Source organism: Kryptolebias marmoratus, linkage group LG17 (genome assembly GCF_001649575.2).
Source record: "Kryptolebias marmoratus isolate JLee-2015 linkage group LG17, ASM164957v2, whole genome shotgun sequence".
NCBI lineage: Eukaryota > Metazoa > Chordata > Actinopteri > Cyprinodontiformes > Rivulidae > Kryptolebias > Kryptolebias marmoratus.
In genome coordinates, this window is record NC_051446.1 from 26,061,454 (window position 1) to 26,083,053 (window position 21,600).

The 21,600-nt window shown below is 39.4% G+C and overlaps 3 protein-coding genes and 1 long non-coding RNA gene across 13 annotated transcripts; 1 reads left to right on the top strand and 3 right to left on the bottom strand.

Moving 5' to 3' along the window:
• Positions 1-403: 403 nt before the first annotated feature.
• Positions 404-4,183, bottom strand: chmp6b (charged multivesicular body protein 6b). 2 transcript variants are annotated; one of them, XM_017432647.3, is made up of 8 exons: positions 3,805-4,182; positions 3,358-3,467; positions 2,950-3,037; positions 2,069-2,155; positions 1,925-1,990; positions 1,777-1,857; positions 1,633-1,705; positions 404-1,021 (listed from the first exon to the last, which is right to left on the bottom strand). In XM_017432647.3, exons 1-8 carry the CDS (start codon positions 3,865-3,867, stop codon positions 966-968), a joined length of 624 nt encoding a protein of 207 aa, XP_017288136.1. In that variant the 5' UTR covers positions 3,868-4,182; the 3' UTR covers positions 404-965. The 2 variants fall into 2 exon arrangements, with proteins under 2 accessions (XP_017288136.1, XP_017288134.1); XM_017432645.3 differs by having other exon boundaries at positions 404-1,705; positions 3,805-4,183.
• Positions 4,184-5,264: 1,081 nt separating this feature from the next.
• LOC119617895 lies at positions 5,265-7,121 on the top strand. Its single transcript, XR_005234346.1, has 2 exons — positions 5,265-5,523; positions 6,477-7,121. It is a non-coding gene; the product is annotated as an uncharacterized LOC119617895 (long non-coding RNA).
• LOC108245587 (gastrula zinc finger protein XlCGF26.1-like) lies at positions 7,039-17,478 on the bottom strand. 9 transcript variants are annotated; one of them, XM_037980976.1, is made up of 7 exons: positions 17,094-17,247; positions 16,043-16,267; positions 15,459-15,484; positions 14,991-15,098; positions 11,734-14,485; positions 10,398-10,617; positions 7,039-8,987 (listed from the first exon to the last, which is right to left on the bottom strand). In XM_037980976.1, the coding sequence occupies exons 6-7, from the start codon at positions 10,492-10,494 to the stop codon at positions 7,435-7,437; spliced, it is 1,650 nt and encodes a 549-aa protein (XP_037836904.1). In that variant the 5' UTR covers positions 10,495-10,617; positions 11,734-14,485; positions 14,991-15,098; positions 15,459-15,484; positions 16,043-16,267; positions 17,094-17,247; the 3' UTR covers positions 7,039-7,434. The 9 variants fall into 9 exon arrangements, with proteins under 9 accessions (XP_037836904.1, XP_037836902.1, XP_037836903.1 ...); XM_037980974.1 differs by lacking the exon at positions 14,991-15,098; XM_037980975.1 differs by lacking the exons at positions 14,991-15,098; positions 15,459-15,484.
• Positions 17,479-18,845: 1,367 nt separating this feature from the next.
• LOC119617893 (gastrula zinc finger protein XlCGF57.1-like) lies at positions 18,846-21,594 on the bottom strand. Its single transcript, XM_037980971.1, has 2 exons — positions 21,462-21,594; positions 18,846-20,978 (listed from the first exon to the last, which is right to left on the bottom strand). Coding segments are annotated over exons 1-2 (1,698 nt in total). The 5' UTR covers positions 21,463-21,594; the 3' UTR covers positions 18,846-19,281.
• Positions 21,595-21,600: the final 6 nt, after the last annotated feature.

Here is a 21,600-nt window from a genome sequence, read left to right on the forward strand (position 1 = left end):
GAGAGAGAGAGAGAGAGAGAGAGAGAGAGAGAGTGTGTGTATGTGTGTGTGTGTGTGTGAAGAACGCTGATGAGATATGAAATAACCAGTAGCCAATTGAATAAGCTACCCTTTTGGATTTATATATCTGTAAATCTGACTCTCAGTGCCTCACCAACCATGAACCTCACCGCACGTCACTGACGCTGAGTCAGCATCGTTCTCCTGGTTCCTGTTCCTTCTGTGGAAGAGAACCTTCAGGAACTTGAACTGTTGGCAACTTTTAGTCTTTCAAAACATTTGACTTCTTAGATTTTACTGAAATAAAATAAAGTTTTTATCTTAGTTTAGCTACTTCTTAGTCGTGTGCTGCCACCTTGTGGTCAGAAGTGGAACAACTTTAATTCATTGAACCGGAGCCTCAAACAATTAAAAAAATTTTATTGCAAAAAGGATTTACAGAGTTTAAAAACAAGCTGAAGCGGACCGTGGTTCCTGCAGCAGATAATACTCTGTGGCTGCAGAACCCGGTTCTGATACGGTTCTGGGTTTAGGAGGAAGGAACCCGTTAAAGGAACCAGGCAGGGATTAAAGGGGCAGTTCATCCAATTTATATGGAAAACATTTCCTCAGAAATGCAGAACGATTTATTTTTAATTTTATATTTTAAACTTTTTCAATCGTTTCTTTTTACAGGAAAAAAACATCTGAATGTTTCCTTTTCTAAACTTGAAATCCATCTTATTTTTAAGGATTAAATCTTCTGAGCGTCACAAAACTGAGCAAATAAAAGAATAAATCAAACTAAAGCAGGTTAGTGTCTGAGTGAACCGACTCCAGAGATGATTCCTCTGAAAACACGGAGCTAGGCACAGTTATCTGACGCTGCAAGTGTTTCAGGTTCACAGGGTGCTGCTGGGGAACCGGTTCTGATGAAGGAAACTCCGTTTGGGTCTGAACCTCCGACCTGAAGATGGCGTCCGTTTCTACACGGCGAGCGCCTCTCGCTCTGTCTTCTTCCTGGAGCGGTCCTTCTCTGAAACTGAAACAGAGTCAGTCACTCAGCCGAGACTCTGACGTCTCCACAGAACCCGGCAGAACCCGGCAGAACCAGCAGAGACGTGGGTCAGGCGGACCGGTTTCAATGAAATCATAAATAAAGCGAGCGATCGTCCAGAGAATTCAGATTAAGTCTCAAAAACGGACTCTTTTATTCCTGAGGTCATAAATATCAGGAGCATCCGTCTGCTGCAGTGCATTCTGGGTAAACACCTGGTTCTGATGCTGAGGAAGCAGTTTTGTTTCAGTTTTTGTTCAATAAAAACTGTTGATCGTCTGAAGCAGGATTTATTTCAGGATTTTTCTTTCACAGCTCTAATTTTCTTGTTCTCGTCAGATGTTTACAACTGAAATAAATCAGATCTTTCAGGTTCTCCTCGTCTCTGTGACAGAAACCCTCTGGACCTGAGAACATTTCTGCAGTTTTCTCTGGTTAATTATAAATATTTGCAGCTCGTGGGTAACGATCAGAGACTGGAGCTGACAGAAGTCTCAGGAAACATCATCGGTGTTTCAGTCGACTGAGCTCTGATTGGTCCTCAGACATCCAGATGTTTGGACTGTGAAACACAGAAACGGCAGCAGAGAACCAACCTTTTTTCTTCTCTGAGGCCTCGGGAGCCTCGGGCAGCGGCTCGGAGGGAACCTCAGGAAGCTCCACGTCTCCCTGACAGAAACGCAGCAGAAACGTAAAAATCTCACAGCTTTGCCTCTTTGACATTTTCAGCCCGGGCTAACCTGAGTGATGGCCTCCAGCTCAGCCAGGACGGCGTCTTCGTCCTCCTGGGTCAAGGAGCCGGCCAGCATCTCATCGATTTGCTGCAGAGACAAACGGTTAGAAGCCGACGGGTTTGGGTCGAAGGTTTCCAGACGACAGAGGATTTACCCGCTGGTACTCGATGGAGTCCTGGGTTTCATCCATGATCCGCTCCACCTCCTCTATGGACATCACCTGTGGGGAGAAATCACGTCCCATCATGCCTCGGTGCTACAGCTGAGCTCCACCTGACAGCGCACAGACCTCTCTCACCTCGTGCATTTTCTTCAGACATTCGTTTCCGACTTTCAGACCGTCGATGACTTTCCTCTCAATCTGAGTGAATTCCAGGTCCTGAACCTGAAACAAGACGGAGACAAACGAGTTGGAGGGTTGGTTCTGCTGCAGGCGGAGCGCCGCCATGACGCCGCCGCCATGACGCCACCACAACGCCAACATCCCGCCGCCGCCGTTACAGCAACCTCTTCCCACCGCTGTTTGAGGAGGGGAACGAGCCACGGATCAGCAGCAAGGAGGACGAGGAGGACGAGGAGGAGGACGAGGAGAAGCAGAAGAAGAAGGAAGAAGGAGGAGGAGGAGGAGGAGGAGGACGAGGACGAGGAGGACAAGGAGGAGGAGCATGTTGGAGGGGAGTTTCCTTCAGGACTGTTTGCCCAGATTTTAATATAAAGTTAAATATTTACGGCTGCGTTTTCTGGAGTTTAGATTTAAATAAATTTCTCTGAACAGAACCTTTGGGTTTTATAAAAACCTTATTTAAACTGCATGTTATAGTTTTCAACAGATTAAATGTTCAGACATCTATTCTCTGAGGTTTCTGACGTCACTGCAGGTCTCAGTTTAACGTCCATCCCAGTTCAGACTTCCTGATGAAGATCTGATGGAGATCTGATGAAGATCTGATGAAGATCTGATGGAGATCTGATGAAGATCTGATGGAGATCTGATGAAGATCTGAGGGGAGCTGCTCGTCGTTCTGCAGGAGTCTGGAGCTCCTGAGGCGGGTTAGCGGCGCCCGCGATACTCAAAGGTCAGGCGACGGCCCGTGTGTCTCTGAGACTCGTAAGACGGTTGAGAAGCTCGTGAACATCAGGAGATACTCTGAAAACGGCGTCCTGATCGGCGTCACTCACCATCCGCTCCAGGTTGCTGATCTGGTTCTCGGTCTTGTCCAGGAGCCGGTCCTGGTACCGCTTCTTCTTCAGCAGCAGGAGTGCTTTCCTGTTAGAACAACAACCGTCCCTTTAGACACACGAGGACACAGAACGTCCCACCATCGTTCTGTTCCCACAGAGCAGCTTCTCCTCGTTTTAACGGCTTAATGGTCCTAAAAATGACTGTAAAATGTTTTTACAACAAATAAAACTACAGAAAGGAAGTTTACTTAAAGAAATCAGCCTGAAGAGCTGATTATAAATCAAATTAATGCTCTTATCTTTGTTAACATGATGTCAGTAGTTCACACGGGGCTATTTTAGATAAAAAGCAGATTTGTATCAAGTCATCCTTGAATGTTTTACTGAATATTTTTTAAAACTCACTCTTTTTTGCCATCTTTCAGCAGCTGTTTGGCTAAAAGTCTCTCCTTCTCCAGCTGCAGGTTGATTTTCTTCTGATATTGTCTCAGTTTGTCTCTCTGCTGCTTCAGTTGCTGGAAAAAGAAACAAAACCACGAGCAGGCAAATACTTCAGCTAACAGAAAAACACAGCAGATAATACTGTTTCAGTTTCGACGGAGTTAATCTTAACTTACTGACATAAAGCTGTTAGAAGCTAAATTCAGTTTAAATCCTGTTCATTTAAAATAAGCCGAATTAAAAATAAGCTCATGATAAGTGATAAAAACATTATGCTGAGCTGTCTCTGATTTCAGTGAGTAATTTCTGACACGGAAAGCTCCTAAATGCACTGATTTCTTAACGGAATCTGGTCTGAATTCAGTTCGGTTAGCATGATGCTAACGTTAGCTCGCTGTGACACCGACTCACCAGAATGGCTTTATCTTGTTCTGTCACTCGGGTCTGTTTCTTTTTTCCAAACAGATTTCCCATCCTGACACAGCATGCCAGCTACAGCAGGAATAAAATAAAAGCCGTTTCGACATGAAACTATTTCCTACAGGCAGAGTTCTGCTGTGTTTCCTCCATTATTTCTGTAGTCATCTGTCGGTGTCCACACCCACATCAGGAAGGACGCTGTCTGGGCGGAGACGGTGTTTTTGGGCCGAGATTTTTTTAAATGTGTCACTGGCATGAAAAACAGTCCCAATCGGGGTAGTTTTATTAACCGAATATCAAAATATTACTGAAAAGACTCAGTCTGTTCGAGAAAATCACTGAAAAATACTGTTTGTGTGGAAAAACGTCTGTTCTGTTCCATCTAGCGGCCAAACTGAGGAACTGCAGCTTCGCGTTAATAAAATTACCGTAATCTAAAACAGGACATGTAGTACTTCCGGTGGGATGTTTCAAAGTAAAACAACGAGAAATCTCTATAAAACTGTTCAAGTTATGTGTATTAACTTCAAACTTTTTACAAGTATAAAACATCAAAAAAGACAGTTTTACTTCAATAACCCCAGCCAGGGAAATTCCATCAAAAAACAAAAACAAAAAAAAAAAAAAAAAAAAAAAAAAAAAAGATTAAAAACTAATAAATGTCCAAAAATACAGTTGTGGAAAATTAAAATGTGATTTAAAAAAGTGCCAAAAAGATGCACTAAAAACACATGCAGCATTAATCAAAGTTTGTTTTAATTGTTAAAATAAATACATAAAAAATTATTTGTTTTTCTGATCAGGTGAATTTTTTTGACATTAAATCTCTTCTCTTTGGATTTGAGTAGAAAATATCTGTTTACTATTAAATTAAATGCTGATTAAAGTTTGTTTAGTCCATAAATAAAACATGTTAAATTCTAAAATTTTATTTAGAAAATGTTGACTCAACCAGAGTTTTATTATAAAATAAGAACCAAACAAAAACAGTTCAATAAAACACATTTATTTTAACAACATTAACAGCATAATTACCTTAAAGTTTAAGGATATTTACTTCACTTACACTGTATTTATATATTTATATTCTGTTTATTTCTTCCGTGTTGTCTTTTATTTTATTATTTGTTTTCATCTGTGTAAAGGTGCTTTTTACTTTAAAATGTTTTTTTTCTTTCCCTCCTAAAACAATGCCCAGTTTTAAATATATTCACAGTCCATATTTTATTTATTTAATTTATGTCAAACTATAAAGTGTCAGATAATAAAGTATTTTATTTTTCTAATTTGGGCACTTTAAGTACTGTATTTTGAAAGTACTTACCGGAAGTCCTGCAGACGTGCAGCAATGTCTCATTTCAGGCAGCTTTACGTCGTGATGCAGTTCTCCATAGTATCCGCCAGGGGGCAGCAAACACCAGTTATCTAACAGAAAAACAGTAAACAACGTTTTGTTTTTCTTGTTAGGAGTAAAGGTGTCCGCGGCGATGCCTGTTTGAAAACATAACGGACATTTTTTTTAAATATAAATCCTTTGCTGAGCGCAGGCCTGGTTAACGTCAAAAACAAGCCTTTAGTTTGTTTTAAAGAGTCCGAACGAAGTGAATATCTTCATCAGAATTAAAACTTTAAGTCTGATTTTATAAAACAACCCGGAGATGAAAGCTATCGGTGTCCATCAGCAGCAGGATGTTCTAAACCAAAGAGCTGGTAAGAAGAATCACTGATTTCATAATTTTTTCCACATGAAGAAATAATCCACAGTATATCTGAGTTTTTGTTATATACATCTCTGAAAGCCTTCTCAGACGTTGGTAAACAACGTCGGAAATCATGAGTGACGGTTCAGTTTCTGGACGGGCCTCAGCTCGGACAGCACCATCAGTCTGTAGTGAAGTAAAACTCAGTAAAACAGGAAAAGTGAGTAAAACTCCAGAAGATAGATCGGTTTGATTAATCCACAGCAGCAGATTTACATCTTAATGCACATTTTCATAGAAAAAAAACTTCATTCTGATGTTAGTTTAAGAGTTTATTACATTGAATACAATTCAGTCAAACTGTGAACATATTAAACTAAGTTTAAGGTTTTAAACTGAAGAGTAGTTTTCAGACAAACAGGGTCTTCTGAAAAAGCATGCAATCATTTGTGTTTCCATTCTTAGCACTTTAGTTTATCTTTGCCAACAATATTAACTTTCTTAAATCAGAGGTACACAAGTCTTTACACAACACTGATCACAGTCTGCAGAAAACCATGAAATAAAACAGCAAGCCACTTGATTTAAACTTTGTTTACAATAATTGTTTTAATCCAACTACTTTTATATCTTTAAAAAGATCAGTTTTACTGATTACAAAAACATTTTTATTCTGAAAAGAAATCATGGATTTCATATTTACAGATGTGCATCAAACACAACAATACCTGGGTTAGTAATTTATTAATTACAATCATTATCATTATTATTATTATTAAGATTCCTTCTCAGTTCATCACAGAAACATCAGAAACATAAATTCTGCTGATGTTTATTTGTCTGTAAAAGCTTTTACATTAAGTCTGGATTTGCTGAGAAGTTCGTTAAACGGTTGACATTAAATTAAAATGATTGCTTCCTTTGTTTATCAGATAATATTTAATAACTACAATATCTGATTAGGCCCATCAGGCTCATCACAGGAGGCCGAGGTGAACAACAACCTGCTCCTCAGCACCAAACCCTGCAGAACCAATGGAGGACTTCAGGAGGAGTCCATCTGACCGTCAGCCCAGTTCCACCAACAGAGACTGGCTTCTGACTTCAAGCTTCTGGGCCTGGACCTGAATGAGAACCAACACCGCTGTGCTGAAGGAGCAGTGACGTCCTGAGGGTCCAGAACCCGCCCCCCACAGATAAAAGTTTACTGACATTCTGAAGCCCAGCGGGTTCTGCCAGCTGATCCTCCAGGAGGTCAACATCACGGCTGTACGGTTCCACTGCTCCTTAAAGAACTTATCTACCCAGAACATCCCGGGTTCCCCTCAGGGAGGAACAGGACATGAAAGCCAGAACCGGACTGAAAACGGCACAAATCCCAGGACTGTCGCAATGACAACACTCATTATTCTCCTTTTCACTAACCTGTGCCACATTCCACCCCGACCAATCAAAATAACACCTTTTATACACATATATACACCTTTAATACATACATGTTTTTATACTTCTTTTTTAAGACAGATTGCTCTCTTTGCACAGAATGGGGACTGCCTTTAAATTCATTGTACTTTTTGGATGATGACAATAAATATTCTGATTCTAAAACGATTTGGACTTCATGACAGAAACTAACTTTGAGTTAAAAGAAGTTTTTGGTTCACACCTCACCATTTTCTGCAGCAATCCTCTGGTCCTAACTGTAGAAAGAAACAAATAATTATTTTATTTTGTTTGTTCAGTTTAAACAAAGAAAGTCCAGTTGAGTTAAACTTGCTTCGTAGTCCACCCCTCAGGTGGGACGACTAAACATGTTTCTCTCCTGAGTCTCTTCAGTTTCCTGTCCTGTAAATTCTTCACCAGAAATAAATAGTTTCTCTCATGTGAATACTTCAAACTGCTCTGATGTTTAAATCCTTTTTCACAAATGCTGCAGTAAAATGTCTTTTTCTCCCGAGTGAATGACTGTTTGTGGTTTTAAACTCTGTTTTCTACTGAAACGACTGCTGTAATCAGCACAGGCAGGAGGTTTCTCATCGGTGTGAAGTCTCATGTGAACCCCCAGCTGACCTTTAGTCAGAAACCCTCGCCCACACAGGTCACAGCTGTGAGCTCTGAGGCCAACGTGAATCAGCTTATGAACCTTCAGGTTGCACTTATGTTTGAATGTTTTACCACAAACATCACAACCAAACGGCCTCTCTTCTGTGTGAACACACATGTGTTTCTTCAGGACTTTTAGTTGGGAGAAGCCTTTGTTACAAATACTACAAACAAACGGTTTCTCTCCTGTGTGAACATGCATGTGCTCTTTAAGGTTGTTCTTATATTTAAATCTTTTTTCACAAATGCTGCAGTGAAATCGTTTTTCCGTTGAGTGGACGCTCATGTGCTTTTTGAGCTTTGCTTTTACACTAAAGATTTTCCCACAGACATCACAGGTAAATGGCCTCTCTTCGAGGTGAATTTTCATGTGTTTATGAAGATAACACTTTCGAGAAAATCTTCTGCCACACTGATCACAACCAAATGGCTGCTCTCCTGTGTGAACTCTAATGTGAAGCTCAAGTTTTACACCTGATTTAAATTTTTTACCACAAACATAACAAGCAAACAGTCTCTCTTCTGTGTGCACGCCCATGTGTTTTGTCAGAACTGTTTGACGGGAAAATCCTTTGCTACAAACACTACAAACAAACTGCTTCTCTCTTGTGTGGATACTTGTGTGTCTTTCGAAACTCCTCTGATGTCTGAACTTTTTATCACAAATGCTGCAATGAAACGGTTTTTCTGCTAAGTGGACCATCATGTGTCTTTTGAGAGTTCCCTTCACTCTGAAACATCTGCCACAGTCATCGCAGGAAAAAGGTTTCCCTCCTGAGGAACCTCTCCTGTGTGCCTGCAGATCAGTTTGAAGATTTCCTTCACAGTTGAATGTTTGCTCAGATTCCTCACTGTCCGTGTCTGACTGAGGTCCTCTGATCTGATGATTAGTTTCAGGTTCAGAACCTGACATAGGTCCCTGCCAATCATCATCATCATCAGTCTCCTCACTGACTTCTGTCTCAGAGGAGTCTGAAGCCTTTCCATCAGCTTTGAGCTGAAAGTAACATCTTGGATTATGGTTCCTGTCTGGTTCTGGTCCTCCACAGTCCTCTCCACCTGTTCCTGTTTTCATCTGTTCAGCTGAGCTGCAGGTTGGAGGTTCTGTCTCTCTGCTGGCTTCAGCTTTGATGTGATGAAGCTGAGATATCTGAGGTTCCTCTTCATCCTCCTCACTCTTCACAGTAACCACAGTGAACGGTAACCTGCTGCCATCAGGCTCCTCCTGCTCACTGAGCTGCTCTTCCTCCTGACTGCTCCACACTTCCTCCTCTTCCTTCTTGATGTGGAGCAGCTCTGGGTCCTGCTGGTCCAAACTGGAGCTCCATTCAAGGGAATCCTCTTCTTTAACCACCACCACCTGAGGGAACACTGACACACACATGGACTTTAAAGACAGCTTAACAGGATACATCTAACAAAAACTAGAAAACAAACTAATATTGTTACTGCTGGGGATACCTAGCACCTTCCCAATAACTTCTTGTTTTTTTCATTAAAATAAGTTAGTAGTATAACAAATGAAAATTAGTTGAAATTATACGATAATTTTAACAAAAATCAACATGAGGAGTCATATTATTGGCATTTTAAATTTGAAAAATGTCTGGATTTAACATTTTATCATCAATCTTTCTTTCTATAAAAAGTATCCACTTGGTTTTGGTGGAATTCATCTTTTATTAACATTAATTCTTCAAACTTGTTGTATTTGATGCACCGTCTGCCTAGAAAGGCTCAGAATGTTGTCTTATCACTACATTCATATTTCCACTCATCATGGACATAAAGTCTAATTATTTAATCAAAAGTCCAAGGACCCACGATGAGAGGAAGGAAACCTCTGACAGAAACCGTCTGGATTTATCTAGAATTAGACAACAGAGGCTTCGGGTCCAAAGACGTGATCATAATCCTGCTGGTCGGGGAGAATCGGTCCAGTGGATCAACGTGGAGGAGGTCCACATACTCTGACAATAAAGCTGAGCTCTATGGCTTTGTCTCCATGGAGATTTTCTGTTCAGCCCAGAGTTTGAAATGTTTATCAGCACAGCGTGAGTCGGACTCTCTGCACTCGGAGTCGGAGAGAAAAGATGGAGTTATATGACTGAAATACTTGCTAATATCTGGTCTGATTAATAATCCATATTGTTGTATTTAACTCTGTATCAGTGGCTGTTACAGCTGTTAGTGAATCCTTCACCTCCAGAGAAAAACACAACAACAGGCGCCTTTAATTTCCAAGACAACATCCCAGTAAGGTCTGTATTAGTCTGCGCAGGACGTCCCTGGGATTAATATCCTTCCATCTGAGTTTCTACAGCCCCTGCTTTGTCTTTTAAAGCTGTCCTCTTGTGATTCTTGTAAACTTTCTGATTCACACAGAAACACAAACTAAATGACAAAAGTAAGAAACTCTCACAGGATGCACAGCATTTATCAGAATAATTCTGGTAAAGATTCTGTTGAGCTTTTATGCTGATGGAAACATTTTGACTCTTGGTTTTTCCTGACACCTGGAACACCTATGGACCCGTATGTTGTTGTCTTCAGTCTCTCAGCTGTCCTCCACAGATTCTCATGTCCCTCATTTAATTGGATGACTTTGTTAACGAGTGCTTCTAGTAGTTGTTCCTAAAGTTGAGGCTGGGATCCCACTGTGGGTCATGAAACACTAAGCTGGGGTCCTAAGATGATCTCCAGAAATCAAATTACATTTACATCGAGCAGCTTTTTAAAAACTTACAGGGTGAGTTAATTTACTAAATGTGTGTCACTTACTGAGATCTTTCCTGTCGTCTGTCTGCTCCGGTTCTGATTCTGTAGGAACTGGGATCTCCAAACCTAGCCATCTGGGCTCATCTGGTTGAAAGTTCATCTTTCAATTTATCCTCGACCCACTTGGGATTCTCCTCCTCGCAGTTCTTGCTCTGCAGCCTGAAGATGTTGTCGTAGATCAACGTTTTCAGGCATCCAAGCTGAATCTTCTGTTTTCTGCTGCCTGAAACAAAAAATAATCATTTCTGATAACAGGTAATTCCAACTCGGTGCAACAGAAAGTCTTTACTCTGCATTTGATCAAATATTAGATCATCTTGTCTGAAAAGTCAACTTTTTTATACTTGCAGAATTTAAACAACCAATTCTGTGTTCCTTTTTTACTTTAAATAAATAAATTTATTTCATATAGATAGTACACATTAATAAACATTCACATGTAAATGTGTCAGATTTTAGCCATAAGAATAAAAACATTATTCACAGAGCAACATGTGGTAATTCTGTGTATTGTGAATAATTGTTTATCTGTCCTCAATATTTTGTTCATAACTTTCCAGATGTTAGTTTGTTTTTTTAATCCTTTTTTGGTGTTTTTATCTTTTGCTCCTTTGTAAACAAACCTGCATCAGTCTGTTAAAATCACTTTATTTTAAAGCCTCAGCATCAATATTTACACTAAACTCAGCAGACTCACTGTCAGTAAGCACAGACCAGCCGGGTTAGGATCAAATACATGATATTAAATAAAAATAAAACCTGTTGCAGGCCTGAAGTGATGCTGGAGAGAAGTCCAGCTTTCTCTCTGTCCTCAGGTGAACACCTGGTCAGAGGACATGTCCAGGTAAGACATGGTCTTCCCTAAAGGTGTGGACTCCTCTCTCAGAACCAAAAGATGACATTTAAAAACCTGCAGCATCAGAACCACCGATCCCGGCTCTGACGTGAGCTAACGTTAGCCAAATCAATGATACAAATATCCACAATTTAAAAAATATCGGCAAATTCTAACAAAATTACAACCAAGAGTTCCGGTCAAACAGAAGATCCACGTCTCAGCATCAAAAGATGACATTAAAAATGCTTCAACACATCGGAAACACCGATCACGGCTCTGACGGTAGCTGCTTTAGCTCCACAGCGGCTATAAGTCCGTTCATTCTAACGGAGGCTAACGGTTAGCCTCCGTTCATTATAAAGGAGGCTAACCGTTAGCCTCCGTTTATTCGAATGGAGGCTAACCGTTAGCCCCCGTTCATTCTAAAGGAGGCTAACCGTTAGCCCCCGTTCATTCTAACGGAGGCTAACAGTTAGCAAGCTAGCAGACCGAAACACTCACGGAGCAGAAATGATCCCAGCGCCTCAAAACAAACATGGAGAAGTGATTTCCTCACAGAGACTGCCGACCAAAGAGTCCGAGGTGTTTATTATTCTTTATTTATATAAATCTCTGAACGTTTTTATGCGCGACTCTGTCAAGCTACACGCGATTATTTCCGCAATTTTGACCAATGAGAGGCGAGAAAACGTCTCATTCTCAAAACCACTTCCTCTTTCTTTAGCTTTTCACAATAAAACATCTACAACGGCGAGCTTGTCATTGACCTTATTTGTTTCAATATTTTTTTCCGTCCCTGTTAAAAAATAATAAAGATTTAGTAATTAGTTTTTGTAATGATGTTGCAACATAAGAATATCTTGTGGGTCAAGGTTTGGATATTGAGGTACAAATATTATATTAGTAACAAAACTTCAGAGGCATGATTTAAAATGTTACATCTCGTTTCCTCAAACATTTCTTAAAAACTGCAGATTGTTTAAAAACTGTAGGAAACCTTTGTAAAACCACCTTGTTAGTAAAAGGTTTTTTAACATTTTTTGAAATTACAACGGAGTCCCCGTCCATCACGTAGGAGACCCAGGTTTGATTCCTCAGACCAGAACTCCTTTCCTTCAGACATTCATCATTTTATTTTTATTTTTCTGCTGCAAGCAGAAATACATTTATCCTTTAAATTCAACAAGTGTTGGAGTAATTTTTTTTCAAGCAAAGAAAGATGGTCTTCCAAAAAGCCTGAAATAAATTATTCACTTCAATATAATTTTTATTTTTCTTGCTGTCTTTACCAACAATGTTTCTAACTGTATTTTTCTATAAACCACTTGCCTATAACAGAGGTAAATTGTGTTTTAAACAAGATCTGATAAACAAACAATACCATTTTAAAGTCAGACCAGTAGGTCACTTGCTCCCAACTTTCTTTACAATAATTGTTTTGTCTTCATTATTTTTACTTATTACAAGACCAAGTTGTTGTTTCTTTAAAGCCACATGCATTTAATTTTATTTACAGATGAGCAGAGGCTCCTCCAAACTTAAACAAAGCTTGGGTTAGGGATCTTTAGACTCAGAACTATAAATTCAGCTGATAAATCTGTTGGCTTTGATGTTTTTACATTAAGTTTGAGTTTGCTGAGATGGTCCTAAACTGATGGCATTAGAAATATTATATTATAGATGATGTAAATAGAAAAGCTGTGTAATAAAGCCTAAGAAGGCACCCAAATTGTATTTAAATCTGCAGTTTTCCATAAAACCATGACTAAATGACACGCCTATAACAATCACTTTACCTACAATAAATACAACTAGAGGTTTGTATCTCCTGGGTGAACATTCATGTGTTTCTTCAGAGTTTCTTGTCTGGAAAATCCTGTGCTACAAACACTACAAACAAACAGCTTCTCTCTTGTGTGGACACTTTTGTGTCTTTCAAAAGTGCACTGATGTCTAAATCTTTTTTCACAAAAGCTGCAACAAAATGGCTTTTCACCTGAGTGGATCTTCATGTGCGTTTTAAGACTTCCCTTTCTGCTAAAATGTCTTCCACAGTCATCACAAGTGAAAGGTTTTTCACCACTGTGGATTCTCTGGTGTACCTTTAGAGTCTTTTTTGTTATAAATACTTTACCACACAGATCACAGCTATGTGCTCTCTTTCCAGTATGTGCCATCATGTGTGGTTTAACATAGGACTTGTATTTGAATGTTTTTCCACAAACATCACATCCAAACGGTCTCTCTCCTGTATGAACACTCATGTGTCTCTTTAGAACTCCTTGTCTTGAAAACCTTTCACTACAAACACTACAAACAAACGGTTTCTCTCCAGTGTGGACAATCATGTGTGTTTTCAAAATGTTTGCAAATTTAAATTTTTTGTCACAAATGCTGCAACTAAATGGTGTTTTTTCTGAGTGGGCCTTCATGTGCATATGAAGGCTTCCTTTTCTACTGAAACGTCTGCCACAGTTATCACAGAGGAAGGGTTTCTCTCCTGAGTGTACCCTTCTGTGTAATTTAAGTTCTATGTTTCTATGAAATCTTCTACCACAATCATCACAGACAAATGCTCTCTCCCCTGAGTGAATTATTATGTGTTTCTGAAGATAACGCTTAAATAAAAATCTTTTACCACATTCTTTACAACCAAATGGCTCGTCTCCTGAGTGGTCTCTAATATGAGCTGCAGGATGGGAGGATTTATTTCCAGAGTTGCATTTCTCATCACTCTTCATGTCTAACTGAGGTGCTCTGCTCTCCTCCTGACTATTGAGACTCTTTTTAGTTTCAGGTTCAGAACCTGACATAGGTCCCTGCCAATCATCATCATCATCAGTCTCAGAGGAGTCTGAAGACTTTTCATCAGCTTTGAGCTGAAAGTAACATCTTGGATTATGGTTCCTGTCTGGTTCTGGTCCTCCACAGTCCTCTCCACCTGTTCCTGTTTTCATCTGTTCAGCTGAGCTGCAGGTTGGAGGTTCTGTCTCTCTGCTGGCTTCAGCTTTGATGTGATGAAGCTGAGATATCTGAGGTTCCTCTTCATCCTCCTCACTCTTCACAGTAACCACAGTGAACGGTAACCTGCTGCCATCAGGCTCCTCCTGCTCACTGAGCTGCTCTTCCTCCTGACTGCTCCACACTTCCTCCTCTTCCTTCTTGATGTGGAGCAGCTCTGGGTCCTGCTGGTCCAAACTGGAGCTCCATCCAAGGGAATCCTCTTCTTTAACCACCACCACCTGAGGAAACACTGACACACACATGGACAACATTTGGACAGTTTTAATAGTAAATGGCTAATACATTTTAGAATAAAAAAGAAATTTTTAAAAATAAATAACGTCCAGAATATCTGACATCTTCACCGTTCTCTTAAGGCGGGCAACAGTGTCATAGATTTTGTGTGTTTGTTTTTCAGCAAAATATTCTATGAACTACTGGATGGATTTGAACAAAACTCTCAAAAAGTAACAACTAGATGTACGTCTACAACTGATTATCTTTGAAACATCTTGAAACAGAAAGGTTTTAAACCTGTGTAGCCTCCAGACTATTTTCTTGTTTAAGCAAAACAAATAACTGAAATTAGTTTCAAATTAATATATATTTAAAATTAAATCACACAAATGTTAGTGAAGTTATTTCAGTAGCGTTCAAACTTTGTCACTTCTGGAAATCATTTGATTTTTAAAAATGATAAATTTCTACTACAAAGCCAACCTCAGTAAGATGTAATAAAAGTTTATCATTTTTACCAGTTTAAAAAATGATCTGTTTGGCAGAACCTGGGACTGCAGATCTTCCTTAAGCATCAGCCCTAGCTGCCATGTTGTTGTTGTTGTTTCTCTTTTGGCTGCTCCCTTCTGCAGGGGTTGTTACAGCAAGCAAACATGCATTAAAGATCTGGCAAATATTTTATGCTGGACGGCCTTTCTGACGCAACCTGAGCTCGAACCTGCAGCCTCAGGATTATTTGAGCGTGGCTACAACAGCTCCAATCTGTTTTCTATTTTCATAAATGACTTCGTACAGACACTAAATTCAGCTAAAATACATTTATATCTTCATGAGAGTCGCTCTCACTAAATCAAGATGTTAACCAAATTTCTGTTCAATTTGATTGTGAATGTTTGACTTTAACCCAACATAAAACAGCTGATCTTTCTAATAAAACACCAGAGGGCAGATGTATAAAAATAGTTGGGGATTTTATGAAAAGTTACCTTTTGAGGTTCATGTTGACAGTTTCCTAAAAAAAACAAAAAAACACAAATCTCCTAAATTGGGATATTTATTTCAGTTGAAAACATGTTTTCTTTTTGCAGCTAGAGAGAAAATTGTGCAGAGCTCATTCCTCTCTGTGTTGGACTACGATCACATTGTCTCTCAGATGGACCCAGAACTTGGTAAGACTGTCCTTTTGTCTTTTGCTCCACTTTAAATAATCTCCAGACTGACAGCAGTCTTTAGACTCTCCTTTTTTATCATTCAAAAGGTTTTTAAAAACGTCACTGAAACAAACATGCAGCCGTTTCTCAGCTTAAAACACACCGAACACAGCAGGACTAACTCTTCTACCCAGTTTATTTTGTATTCATACAATCATTTTTAACTTCTACTCTGCTTGTGTTGAAACTTTTAGGACTTTTATTAACCTGTAACTCAGCTGCCATTTTGAGCAGGACTCCCTGGAAGAAGAGACATTTTATCATAACAGGGACCCCTCCTAAATAAAGAAATCAAGCAGTCTTTTTATAAACTACAGAGTGAGTTAATTTGCTAAAATAAACAAATAAATGTGACTTACTGAGATTTTTCCTGCCTTCTGTCTGCTCCGGTTCTGATGAAGACGCTGCAGGCACGTGGGCCAACAAACCGGGCCATCTGGGGTCGTCTGGGTGAAAGTTTATCATTTCAGACATCCTTGTTTCGATTATGATTCTTCACTTCACAATCTTTTCTTGCAGGCTTCAGATTTTCGAGTACGTCGAGGTTTCAGGGATATGATCTGCATCTTCTGTATTTCTGCAGCCTGAAAACGTAATTAAACAAATATTAACCATTTATGATAATTTGTTTTGCAAAAAGAAAGCAGAATGTAAAATATGTGTTCCATCACTGTTATTATCAGAAACTTTCATTAGTTGTAGGCTGATCTTATCGACTTGTTTCTAGTTTTGGTGCAGAAATTAAAACTTACAGTCCTGCTAAAAGTCAAACATGAAGTTTTTATGTTGGTAACTTCTCAACGTGTTCTGTCTGACAAAATCTGTCCAACAGAAAACAAAACCTTCAGCATCAACTTAAAATCTCTCATCTGCAATTTCTAAACTAAAAATTACTTTGATTTTCTTTTTCAGTGATCATGATTTATGCTTTAGCTTTTTCCATCTATCATAATCTTGTTTCTCACAATTTCACTTCTAATACAACTTAAAACAGAGAAAAAAGGAGGTTAGCAGCAGAAACTGTTTTTCTTTTCTGAAGACAAAAAGTAACAACAGTGAGCTAAACTAAAGTCAATCCAACATTTATTTTGTTTTATGACTGCAGTTTGGTCCAACATAAAGATCCTGTTCATTCCTGTTTATTTTGTTTACATACAAGCTTTAAAAAAAGCATGGATTTCACTGTCAGTCCGTAATATAAAATACGAAAGATAAATGTTTCTAAAGCTTTCACATTAGGACCGATTGAGCTGAAATTAGCTGGTTTCGCTCAGCAGCGGATAAAAATGTATTAATTTGTTAATAAAGGCTAGGTTACATTTAGCGAGCTAACAAGCTAACTGTGCTGCTAAATTCGGGTAGAAATAATCCCAGCGGCTCAAAATAGACACACAGAAGTAATATCCTCACGAAAACTGTTGAGTGGAGACTTTGAGACTTCAACAACTTCTAATTTCGGCACAAACTATAACGGATTTCGTTCGCAAATTAGCCGGTGAAGCTAAACGTCCTTAGCTAACGGAGTCCTGAAGGAGGCAGCAGTGAGGCAGGGTGTCCGAACTGATGCCTGATCAAAATACAGCCGAGAGGCAAATATTTACAAAACCGATCAATTATAAACATTATATCGAGGGTCCCTGTGGTCTATAAGATATCCATGCATCCAATGTGACTGAGATGTACCGGCAGTGCGACGCTGATCGGTGTTGTTTGATTTAGGCCTGATTCATGTCGTCTTCTGCTTCTTCTTTCATTTAACAGCGGACCTCAAACACGGTCATACCGCCACCTACTGTACATGAGTGTGCACAACCCTTGTTTTTGTCATAAGAAAAAACAAACAAAAAAACAAAAAAAACAATAATACTAAATCCTGTCTCGTTAATGTCAATGGAGCCTGTTTTTTAAATACAGATGTTGAAACTGGAGCTTCTGGCTTTGCATTTTGTATACATTTCTTAGTTACTGTTAGAAGGAGAACAACAACTTATTTGTCTATTCAAACAGTTAAATTATTAATAACTTTGTCAGCATTGCAGTGGATTGAAGAAACACAAATCAAACTAATCTTGTGTGAACTGTGGACAAGATATATTCAATACTGAAAGTTTCAGTCCAGTTCTGGTGAAGAGAATCAGTGTCTGGATGTAGGAGCTGACTGACTCCAGCAGATGGCAGCAGTGAGAAACTAAAGGGTGTCCGAGCTGATGCCTGATCAAAATACAGAAGAGCAACAAACATTTACAAACATATGGATTATAAAAATGTTATGAAGTGTTTATGTTGTCTATAAGACAGAAATATATCCGGCTGCAGTGTGAGGTGATCAGTGTGGATCAATTCAGGCAGAGCTGATGCTAAACGAGTCTCCAGTTTTTTTTAAAAGAACAAACCATAAATTAATTGGATGTTTCATCATCATGAGTCTGACAGTCAAGCAGAGAAAACATTTCAGATTACCAAAACCCTTCATAGCTCTGTGGATGGTTTGCAAACATTTGGCTTAGACTTCTCAGGTCTGAAAGCCTCACCATATCTCCTTCAAACATCTGTCCTGTCTTTGTGTCCAAACAATTCAGTCTTTGACTTTTCTGACCATCAAATTTCTCTCCAGAAGAAGTTTGTCTTGTCCTTGTGGACAGCTGCAGGTTTCAGTCAGCTTGAAGGTTTTGGCTTTTGGAGCAGGAGCTTCTTGCTTGGTCCTCTGTCCTTGGTGATGTGGAACTGTCCTCAGTGTGGACAGGGACACTGGTGTTCCAGCAGGTTCCAGTTCATGGCAGGCTGGAGTCTTTGGTTTTTCCTAAACATCTGAAGGGGACATATGAGTGTTGGTCAATCCAGTGAGTCCTGACAATCAAATCCTGTTAATATTGGCAAAACAAAGGTAGAAGCTGCAGTCAATCATGATTACTAACCAGAAGTTAATAGGCCTTGGCAAGTTAGACTTTTTGAAACCTCAGCACCACTAAAGATTTAGCTAAATGTATTTATTTGAGCTCTTATGTGTGGAAATCTACAATAAAATAAAAATCTTGAAGTTGTATTTTGTTTAATCATTCCACCCTGAAAAAAAATGTATAAAAAATTAAAAAAAAAACTCAACTGAATATCTCTATGTCTGTGATGAGTGGATGGAAACTTCTGACTGCCATTTAATGTGGTGATATTTTAACTTCACAATTCATCAAAGGACTCAGAGACCGACAGCTGTCAGGACATTTATTTTACATCAGAGTAATGATTTATACATTGTTTGACATGGTTGGACAGTCTGGATATGGATCTCCTGTTTCACTGTAATTTCCTATTCTTGTCAGATGTAATTAACACAGCATTGTTCTGTTTTCACAGATAAACTTGTTTTCAGGATGTTGGCAGACATTCTAGCTCTGAACAAGACAAATCTGACAGTTTGGAATCCACAGTGGGACACTGACTTTAGTGTAACTAATATTATCAACAAGCCTCTTTTTCAAAGGTATCTGACAATAACATGTTAATTATTCAAACTTAACATTTCATTTCGTGTGCAATGATTCAGACTTCTTCACTTAAATCACAGTCAAATGGTCTCTCCTCCAGAAAGACTTTACTACAACTAAACATTTTCTTCTTCTGAGTGAACACCCATGTGTTTCTTCAGGTTTTGTTGTTGGGAAAATCCTTTGCTGCAAACACCACAAACAAATGGTTTATTTCCTGTGTGGAGATTCACATGCAGTCTAAGACTGTCCTTTCTATTAAACCTTCGACCACAATAATCACAGCCGAATGGTCTCTCTCTGCTGTGGAGCCTCACATGTGCCTGAAGAGCCTTTTTTATGATAAATCCTTTACCGCAGAAGTCACAGCTATGTGCCGTCTTTCCGGTGTGAGCCATCCTGTGTGCTTCAGCATAAGACTTATGTTTGAATCTTTTACCACAAATATCACAACCAAACGGCTTCTCTCCCGTGTGAACTCCCATGTGTGTCTTCAGGAATTCTTGTCGTGAAAATCCTTTACTACAAATACTACAAACAAATGGTTTCTCTCCGTTGTGAACGCTCATGTGTCGTTTTTGAGCATAATGAGTTTTAAACCTTTTTTCACAAACTCTGCAGTAAAACGGTCTCTCTCCTGTGTGGACCTTCATGTGGATTTTAAGATTTGTCTTTGTGTAAAAACTTCTACCACAGTCATCACAGGAAAATAGTCTCTCCTTTGAACCAAGCGGCCTCTCACCTGTATGAATTTGCATGTGCTGCTTTGCTTGTGTCCTGTTCAGAAAACTTTTGCCACACTCACTACAACTAAACGGTTTTTCTCCCGTGTGAACACCCATGTGTCTTTTCAGAGTTTCTTGTAATGAAAATCCTTTACTACAAACACTACAAACAAATGGTTTCTCTCCTGTGTGAATCCTCGTGTGTCTTTTAAGATCAGGCTGAGTTCTAAATGCTTTTTCACAAACTCTGCAGTAAAATGGTCTCTCTCCTGAGTGGACTCTCATGTGATTTATAAGACTTATCTTTCTAGTAAACCGTTTGCCACAATCATCACAGGCGAATGGTCTCTCTCCAGTGTGGATTCTCATGTGTACTCGAAGAACCTTCTTTGCTAGAAATCCTTTTCCACACTGATCACAATTGTGTGTTCTCTTTCCAGAGTGAGCCATCATGTGTGGTTTAACGGAAGATTTACGTTTGAATCTTTTACCACAAAGATCACAACCAAACGGTTTCTCACTTGTGTGCACCTTAACATGATCTGTTAAATGGATACGTTCTTGAAATATTATTCCACATTCATCACAAGAAAACTGCTTCTCTCTTGAGTGAACCATCTTGACTGACTGAGGTGCTCCGCTCTCCTTCGTACTCTCTTCAGGTTCAGAACCTGACAACGGTCCCTGCCAGTCATCATCTTCCTCATCACTGATTTCAGTCTCAGAAGAACATGAAGCTTTTTCATCAGGTTTTAGCTGAAAGCGACAGCTTGGATCATGGTTCCTCTCTGCTCCTCCACAGTCCACTTCATCAGTTTTTGTTTTTATTTGTTGAGCCGAGATGCTGGTCAGAGGTTCTGACTCTCTGTCATCTTCATCTTCATCCTCCTCACTCTTCACAGTAACCACAGTGAACGGTAACCTGCTGCCATCAGGCTCCTCCTGTTCACTGAGCTGCTCTTCCTCCTGACTGCTCCACACTTCCTCCTCTTCCTTCTTGATGTGGAGCAGCTCTGGGTCCTGCTGGTCCAAACTGGAGCTCCATTCAAGGGAATCCTCTTCTTTAACCACCACCACCTGAGGAAACACTGACACACACATGGACTTTAAGGATTAATTATGGACCATTTTACTGATAAATAAAATATCAGAGAAACAAATTAGTGTTCCTTTTGTTGACATGTAAAAAAACAAAATAAACACAAACTGTTTAATGCTGATATTGGGATGTATACTTGATAATCTGACAGCTGGGTATAAATTTATTTCCTAAACTGAATGACTCCGCACAAAAATATAGTTTTCATAACCAAGAGCACAAGAAAAACCTTGCACTGTTTTCCCCCTCCTACAGACCTTCTTAGAAATAGACTAGTGATGTAATAAAAAAATTTAATTTAAAAAATGCAAGTTCTTAGAAATCAGTTATTTTAAAGATGTCCAACGAAAGTTCACTGAAAATTAAACTTTGTTTTATATCTTTTAATAACCATGTTAATGTGTTAATATGTGTATAATAAACTTACATGGTGAGTAAATTTGCTACAACTCAGAAAACATGAGTGACTCACTGAGATCCTTCCTGTCTCGTCTCGGCTCCAGTTCTGGCGAGGACGCTGCCGGGACGGGGGGCCCCAGGCTCGGGCCCTCTGCGGGGACGGGGGGCCCCAGGCTCGGGCCCTCTGCGGGGACGGGGGGCCCCAGGCTCGG

What these genes read in the sequence shown, in the direction of transcription:
- chmp6b (XM_017432645.3), bottom strand. Translation starts at nt 3,867, where the DNA reads ATGGGAAATCTGTTTGGAAAAAAGAAACAGACCCGAGTGACAGAACAA. An exon ending in ACTCCATCGAGTACCAGCGG is followed by an intron (nt 1,858 to 1,924) that starts GTAAATCCTCTG and finishes TTGTCTCTGCAG; the next exon opens with CAAATCGATGAGATGCTGGC. An exon ending in AGCTGGAGGCCATCACTCAG is followed by an intron (nt 1,706 to 1,776) that starts GTTAGCCCGGGC and finishes CGTTTCTGTCAG; the next exon opens with GGAGACGTGGAGCTTCCTGA.
- LOC108245587 (XM_037980972.1), bottom strand. Translation starts at nt 16,157, where the DNA reads ATGTCTGAAATGATAAACTTTCACCCAGACGACCCCAGATGGCCCGGT. An exon ending in AGAAGGCAGGAAAAATCTCA is followed by an intron (nt 8,988 to 16,042) that starts GTAAGTCACATT and finishes TGTGTGTGTCAG; the next exon opens with TGTTCCCTCAGGTGGTGGTG.